The sequence below is a fragment of the Giraffa tippelskirchi genome, chromosome 11 (assembly GCF_054371585.1).
Source record: "Giraffa tippelskirchi isolate mGirTip1 chromosome 11, T2T-mGirTip1v1.2.pri, whole genome shotgun sequence".
NCBI lineage: Eukaryota > Metazoa > Chordata > Mammalia > Artiodactyla > Giraffidae > Giraffa > Giraffa tippelskirchi.
In genome coordinates this window covers 148,784,921-148,793,169 of record NC_137285.1, presented here as the reverse complement: position 1 = coordinate 148,793,169, position 8,249 = coordinate 148,784,921, and the positions used below count along the sequence as shown (strand labels likewise).

Below are 8,249 nucleotides of genomic sequence, written 5' to 3'. Positions count from 1 at the left end.
TCCACCCTCTGAGCCCTGCACTGGACTGGACCCTCTTTGTCACTCACTCGCTTCTCTTCTTGTCCTCCATTTGTTAGAGGGACATGAGATGTATTTGCAAATAATATTGCCCTTGATGGAAACATCTGATCTCATTCAGTCTGTGACCCCTCAGCAGTCAGCCAGTGCCTGATGCAAAGAGGAGACAGGATAGTTGTTTGATGAATGAATGAATCAACTTCTGCAAAGGTAGCATTGGAAGAGATCTTTGAGAGGAGGTGGCAAGGTAGAATAGTTGAAAGAAGTCAGAAACACCTGACTCAAATCCTCCTGCCCCTCCATGGTGTAGCTGTAGGGACTTGAGCGTGTTACTTAGCCTCTCTAAGCCTCAGTTTCCTCCAGTAAAGATGAGACTAAGCCTTTCTCTCTGGGTTGTTGTGATAATAAAATGGGAAAAAAAAATGTGAAGGTTCTCAGCACTTACAAAACACTCAAAAAGTAAATAAAGTCATCAAGTCCACCCTGACCTTTTACCAATAAGGAACAGGGACTGATGCCAAAGGAGGGGCCAGTGAATCCAGGACATCATTGTGCAGATACTGAGAGTCAGATGAGTAAGTTTCGAGCCGCGGCACTTCCATCGCCCCAGCTGTGTGACTGTGGACAAGTGACTTAACTTCTCTGTACCTGTTTCCTTGTGTGTAAAGGAAGATAAGAATAGCACCTATTTCGTGGGGTTATCAATGAGGAGTAAATGAATTAATATTTATAAGACATTTAGAACATTACTCAGCACATAGTAAGAGTGTCCATTGAATAATTCAGTAAAATTATACATAATGGCAAACCTGATTCTCTGGATTGACTGCCTAATAGCTGAAACTTTTATGAGACCCTTGCTACAAGCTAGGTCATGTGAAGGAAACTTCAAAATGGTTAAAGAATGTCTTTACAAAGAGCTTGTGAGCCAACATTTCCAACCTAACCTGATCAGAGGGGACTAAACATATCTATTGTGAAACTGTTTATAAGTGAATAGTGAAAAGTGAAAGTCTCTCAGTCGTGTCCGACTCTTTGCGACCCCATGGACTATACAGTCCATGGAATTCTCCAGGCCAGAATACTGGAGTGGGTAGCCTTTCCCTTCTCCAGGGGATCTTCCCAACCCCGGGATCGAGCCCAGGTCTCCCGCATTGCAGGTGGACTCTTTACCAGCTGAGCCACAAGGGAAGCAAGAAGTGAATAGGCAGTGGTCAAAAGGCAGGGTAGAAAGATTCTGAGCTTACCTGCTCCCACGGGCACAACAAAATTACAGCTATTGATGAGAAAGAGCAACTATTGATGAGAAAGTCTTGAAGACTAGCAGGAAAGAGCTTTCGCAATTAAAGTTACAAAAAAGAACCGTGACAAAACAATTAGGAAGGGCAGAGACATGATATAGCCAAGACCCATACCCCCAGGTAGGTGACCCACAAACAGGAGGCTAATTACAACTGCAGAAATTCTCCCCAGGGAGAGAGGGGTCCAAGCCCTACATCAGACTCCCCAGCCCCAGGAGTCCTGCGCAAAGAAGATAAGCCCCCAGAACTTTTGGCTTTGAAGTTCCGCGAGGTTTACTTTCAAGAGAGCCGGAGGGCAAGAGGAAACAGAGACACCACTCTTAAAGGACACACACAGAATCAAACAGGCTCCAAACCTAAAGCGGAAGCAGTCGTTTGAAAGGAGCCTGGCTAAACCCATCAGCTGTCTTGAAGAGTCTCTGAGACAGGCAGGAGGCAACTGGGTCTCACCCTGGGGACACCAGACACTTGCAGCGCCCATTTGGGGGCGCTCATCCAACCTGGTGATGACCAACCACAGTGCTGGCAAGCGCCATTTGGGAATCCTCCCTCTGGCTTATTACTGCCAGGGTGCTGCGCCGCCCACCAGACGGCGGAGGCTGAATCGGCTTATTACTGCCAGGATCCCCCGCCACCCACCAGACGGCGGAGGCTGAATCGTGTGCTACCAAAAAACCCATGGGTCACTGAAGAAATGAAAGAGGAGATTAAAAAAACAAACCCTGGGGACTCCCTGGTGGCTCAGTGGTAAAGAATTTGCCTGCCAATGCAGAAGACCCGGGTTCAATCCCTGATCTGGGAAGATCCCACATGCCATGGGGCAACTAAACCTGTGAGTCCCAACTATTGACCCTGGGCTCCAGAGCCCAGGAACGGCAGCCACTGAGCCCTCCTGCTACGATTGCTGAAGCTCAAGCGCCCGCGCTCAGCAACAGGAGAAGCCACTACAATGAGACAACCAAAAATAAACACATAAATTTGATTTTTAAAAATGCTTTTATCTTGCCCATGGTCAGCCAATAATTTTATTTGGGCCAATGAAGATGAAACCACAAAGGAAACAAGGATATAGATTATAAGAAGACTGTCTAGAGAGAGAGAGAGAGAGTCGTAGCATCCCAGCATTTTGACAAACGTGACTTAGAAACCAGCTGCCATGGGCTTGGAATGTGAACACTGAAAAGGAAGAGGCTGACCAAAGACTGAAAAGCCTGGAAACAAGGAGTGGGAGCCCCGGTACAACTGCAAGGGGTAAGAAGGATGCGGGGCCACAGAAGAGATCCACGCGGTTGGTATAGCAGGAGGCTTGGTCCACATTCCTTTCTTTCTTTTTTTTTTTTTTGGCCTCACCTCATAGCATGTGGGTTCTCAGTTCCCCAACCAGGGATCGAACCTGGACCCCAGCAGTGAAAGTGCTCCATCCTAACCACGGGCCCACCAGGGAGATCCCTGAGTCCATATTTAAAATAAGAAAAAGTTGATACGAAGAAGATAAGTACATGGGCCACGTGGAAAATCAGCTGTGATTCTGGGGACTTTGTGTGGAAACTGCTGGTTGTCTACCAAAATGTGCTCACCCTTTTCCCACAGTAAGCAAACTGCAGCAGGCATCTGTCTGCCCACCTATGGACTCTTGTTGGGAGGCAGAGATATTGCCTAATAACCTCTGAGCTGAGCAGGAACTTTGAGAACAAAAATCAAAGCAGGCAACTACATAAAGTGCAATCATGGAATTTATTGTTGGTGACTTACAAACAGGCAGGATCGGGTAGACGATGATCCAGAGGCATTTGCAGCTGCACCACATTTCTCCAAAAGGAGTACAGGGGAATTTAAAGGGGCCAAAACTAAAAATAGAATCGACTGCTAGGGAGAAACATGTCTGCCTCACCAGGATCAGGAGTTTTTCCCTGCATTTCCACGATCATTAACCATCTGCGTCAGCAAACGGCATGCTTTCGATTTTCATATTAGATGAAGTCAAGAATACAAGTTGAGAGGCAACTTACCTTACTTGGGTGCATTCCTTGTGAGTAGGCTAAAGCTGAGTCACATGGAAACGAGGGTGGGGTTGGACTGCAGGCCTGAGGTGGAGCTGACAAAATGAATTCAGTATGGTTTGCACAGTTCTTTTGCTGTCTGTACTCAGTCGTGCCTGAGTCTTTGCAATCCCATGACCATAGCCCACCAGGCTCCTCTGCCGGGGATTTTCCAGGCAAGAATATTGGAATGGGTTGCCATTCCCTACTCCAGGGGATCTTCCTGACCCAGGGATTGAACCCATGTCTCTTTCGTCTCCTGCATTGCAGGTGGATTATTTACCATTGTGCCACCTTGCAATTAGATGTGACCTGTGGCTAACTTCTCACCAAGAAAGGTGAGTAAAAATGATGATTGCCACATCTAGTGGAAAAACTAAGAGGTGGGCTGTGTCCCCTCTCTGCTGTATCCTCACCCTTCTTGCTCCTTGGAAGAAAAGCTGTGGCAAACCTAGACAGCATATTAAAAAGCAGAGACATCACTTTGCCTACAAAGGTCCGTATAACCAAAGCTATGGTTTTTCCAGTGGTCATGTATGGATGTGAGAGTTAGACCATAAAGAAGGCTGAGCACCGAAGAATTGACGCTTTCAAACTGTGGTGCTGGAGAAGACTCTTGAGAGTCCCGTGGACTGCAAGGAGATCCAACCAGTCCATCCTAAAGGAGATGAGTCCTGAATATTCATTGGAAGGACTGACTCTGCAGCTGAACCTCCAGTACTTTGGCCACCTGATGCAAAGAGCCAACTCATTAGAAAAGACCCTGATGCTGGGAAAGGTTGAAGGCAGGAGGAGAAGGGGTGACAGAGGATGAGATGGCTGGATGGCATCACTGACTCGATGGACATGAGTTTGAGCAAACTTTGGGAGATAGTGAAGGACAGGGAAGCCTGGCATGCTGCAGTCCATGGGGTCACAGAGAGTCAGACACGACTGAGTGACTGAACAGCAACACCACCCTTCTTATCCAGTGGGACCAAATGTTGGCCATGGAAGGAGTAAGAAGGCCCTTGGGGATTGCAAATGGTCTCTGTCATGACTCACACCTGTCACTGGAGCACAAGAGCAGGCTAGACAAGACATAAGGTATGACTGAGTTCTAGTGAAACTTGATTTACAGACACTGAAATTTTAATCTTATAAAATGTTTATATGTCATGAAATAGTATTCTACTTTTGATTTGTGTTCAGCCACTTAAAATTTAAAAACTATTCCTAGCTCACACGTTGTTGTAAATAAGAGCTGGACTAGATTTGGCCTTAGTTTGCCAACATCCAAGGGGACATTGACCCTAAAGATGCAAAGAAGCAGAAATAGAATTACCAGATGTAGATAATAAACTTATGGTTACCAGCGGGTGGGGGGGATAAATTGGGAGATTAAGACTGACACGCAATGTAGGAGACCCGAGTTCAATCCTTGGGTCAGGAAGATCCCCTGGAGAAGGAAATAGCCACCCACTCCAGTGTTCTTGCCTGGAGAATTCCACGGACAGAGGAGTCTGGTGGGCTACAGTCCCTGGGGTCACAAAGAGTCGGACACGACTGAGCGACTTCACGTTCACTTTCAAGACCGACACATACACACTACTATACGTAAAATAGGTAACTAGCAAGGACCTGCTGTGTAGCACAAGGAACTCTACTCAATATTCTGTAATGGCCTATATGGGAAAAGAATCTGAAACAGAGTGGGTATGTGTTTATGTATAACTGATTCACTTTGCTGTACACCTGAAAGTGACACAACTTTGTAAATCAACTATACCCCCAAAAAAGCTTTTTTAATAAAAATAACAGAAGCATGGTTACCGAGGACCCTTGCATACGGAGGGCCAGCTATAAGTTATACTTTGATTTTTGACTGTTTGGAGAGTCAGTGCCCCTAAGCATTGTTCGAGGTGAACCGTATAGTGTTGAGGCTTGCTTTCTTAGGTTTTAAACCCTCAGAAGAGAAAAGGTAAGATAACTATGGAAGTCTAAAGAGTGGTTACCATTTTGGGGAAGAGGAGTCTATGATTGGGAAGAGGTCTGCTGAGGGCAGGTTTTGGGGACACTAGTTCAGTTCAATCACTCAGTCATGTCTGATTTTTTGTGACCCCGTAGACTGCAGCTCACCAGGCCTCCCTGTCCATCACCAACTCCCGGAGTTTACTCAAACTCATGTCCTTTGAGTCAGTGATGCCATTCAACCATCTCATCCTCTGTTGTCCCCTTCTCCTCCCGCCTTCAATGTTTCCCAGCATTGGGGTACCAATGGTTGTTAATTTCTGGATTTAGTTTTCAGTATATTACAAGTTAATATACTGAATACTGAATCCATTTAGAAAACTAAGATCATGGCATCCAGTCCCATCACTTCACGGCAAATAGATGGGGAAACAATGGAAACAGTGACAGACTTTATTTTTCTGGGCTCCAAAATCACTGAAAATGGTGATTGCAGCCATGAAATTAAAAGACGCTTACTCCTTGGAAGGAAAGTTATGACCAACCTAGACAGCATATTGAAAAGCAGAGACATTACTTTGTCAACAAAGGTCTGTCTAGTCAAGGCTATGGTTTTTCCAGTAGTCATATATGGATGTGAGAGTTGGACTATAAAGAAAGTTGAGCGCAGAAGAATTTATGCTTTTGAACTGTGGTGTTGGAGAAGACTCTTGAGAGTCCCTTGGACTGCAAGGAAATCCAACCAGTCCATCCTAAATGAGATTAGTTCTGGGTGTTCATTGGAAGGACTGATGCTGAAGCTGAAGCTCCAATAATTTGGCCACCTGATGGGAAGAGTTGACCCATTTGAAAAGACCCTGATGCTGGGAAAGATTGAGGGCAGGAGGAGAAGGGGACAACAGAGGATGAGATGATTGGATGGCATCACCGAATGGATGGACATGAGTTTGAGTAAACTCTGGGAGTTGGTGATGGACAGGGAGGCCTGGTGTGCTGCAGTCCACAGGGTTGCAAAGAGTTGGACCCGACTGAGCGACTGAAGTAAACTGAATCCATGACTCCTGCCTCCTAGGCCTCTGTTCCTCACCACTCTGCTTCTAAAAAGCTAGGCAAGGATCCCACCCCCCACAACACCTCACTGACCTTTCCAAGACCTGCAGGAGAAGGCTCTTCCCAGAGCTCCCTTCACCTCTTGGTTTCGAAGACTGTAGATGAGGGGGCTGAGCATGGGCGTGACAATGGAGTAGAAGACCGATACCACCTTGTTGAAGCTGATGGAAGAGGCTGCTCTGGCGCAGACGTCCGTGAAGAAGAGAATGCCGTGGAAGAGGCTCACCGCCGTCAGCTGGGCCGCTCAGGTGGAGAAGGCCTTCCTGTGCTCCGCAGCCTCGCGGATCCGAAGCAGCGTCCAGACGATGCGGCCGTAGGACACGGCAGTGACCGCAGAGGAGACCAGGAGCACGGCCAGGGAGACCAGGAGGTCTGCGGTCTCCTTCAGGGCGATGTCCAAGCAGGCCAGGGCCAGCAGCGGTGAGGCGTCACAGAAGAGGTGGTTAGTGACGGTGGGGCCACAAAATGTCAGTCGGGACATGAGGTAGATGGGCAACACGAGGGTGAGGAAGTCCCCCAGCCAACAGGTGGCTGCCAGACGGACGCAGGCGCCCCAGGACACCAGGGCCGCGTACTGGAGAGGCAGACAGACGGCCACGTAGCGGTCGTAGGCCATGGCGGCCAGCAGGAAACACTCCGTGACCCCGAGGAAAGTGAAGATGAAAAGCTGGGAGAGGCAGCCTGTGTAGGAGATCCTCTGGCCTCCAGCCACCCCAAGGAAACCAGCCAGCATCTTGGGCACCATGACTGAAGTGTAGCCGATTTCAAGGCAGGACAAGTGCGTCAGGAAGAAATATGTGGGTCTATGGAGGCGGCGGTCCAAGCCCACCACCACGATGATGGCCAAGCTCTCCACCGAGGTGAGCACGTACGTGCTGAAGAAGAGGAAGAGGCATGTCTCACGCACCCCAGCGAAGCCCACCATGACAAACTCCATCCCGTGCGTCTGGTTTGGGGTGTCGGCCTGCATAGCTGAGGGGTCTCATAGCCTCGTAGATAAGGACAACTCAGGGAGAACCTGTGAGATGCTGGACTGAACAATCTTTCACTTCTGGAGAGGAAAATAAAATCAAGACGCTCGCCTTAACTCCCCCCAAAAAAGAAAATGGATAGCGTGTGAGGGGCTCCAGAAAACAGATAACTTCAGGACAAAGTGGAAAGTGCTAGATAGAAATAAGACGGAATATTAATGGGGAGTGCAACCTGTCTTCAAGAATCAGGGAAGTCTTCCTGGGGGAATGACTGGCTAAATTGGAACCTGAAAAATAAGCATAAGTTGGTGAGATAAAAGAGAAGTAGAGAAGACATAGAAAAAGGATAAAATCTCGGACTTCAGCGAGAACAACCTGCATCTGGGAAACTTCAAGTAGATGTAGTTTACCATAGGAGTTAAGAGCTCAGTTTCCTGGTCAAGCATTCCTGACTTCAAATACAAAAGAACCCAGCTAACAGCATTGCGGTGAAAATTCAAATTAGATAATCCCTCTAAAGTATTTATCATGATTGGATTAATAAATATTAGCAGTTCATACCCTTCAAGTCCATTCATGTTGGTGCCAATGGCAAATTTTCATTCTTTTTTATGGCTGAATACTATTCCGTTGTGTGCGTACGTGTTTATACTTATCATTCATCTGTTGGTGGACACTCAGAGTATTGTGCTTAGTGAAATAAGTCAGAGAAAGAAAAACGCTGCAGGTTATCACTTATATGTGGAATCAAAATGAAACGAATGAGTATAACAAAACAGAAACAGACTCACAGATGTAGAGATCAAATTAGTGGTTACTCATGGGGAGAGAGAAGCAGGGAGGGGCAAGTTAGGGGTAGG

General features: G+C 47.2%; 1 protein-coding gene across 1 annotated transcript; it reads right to left on the bottom strand.

The window, feature by feature from the left end:
• Positions 1-6,443: 6,443 nt before the first annotated feature.
• On the bottom strand, positions 6,444-7,388 carry OR6Q1 (olfactory receptor family 6 subfamily Q member 1). The gene is given in 1 exon segment (XM_081539049.1): positions 6,444-7,388. A coding segment is annotated over 1 exon segment (945 nt).
• Between the last annotated feature and the right edge of the window lie 861 nt (positions 7,389-8,249).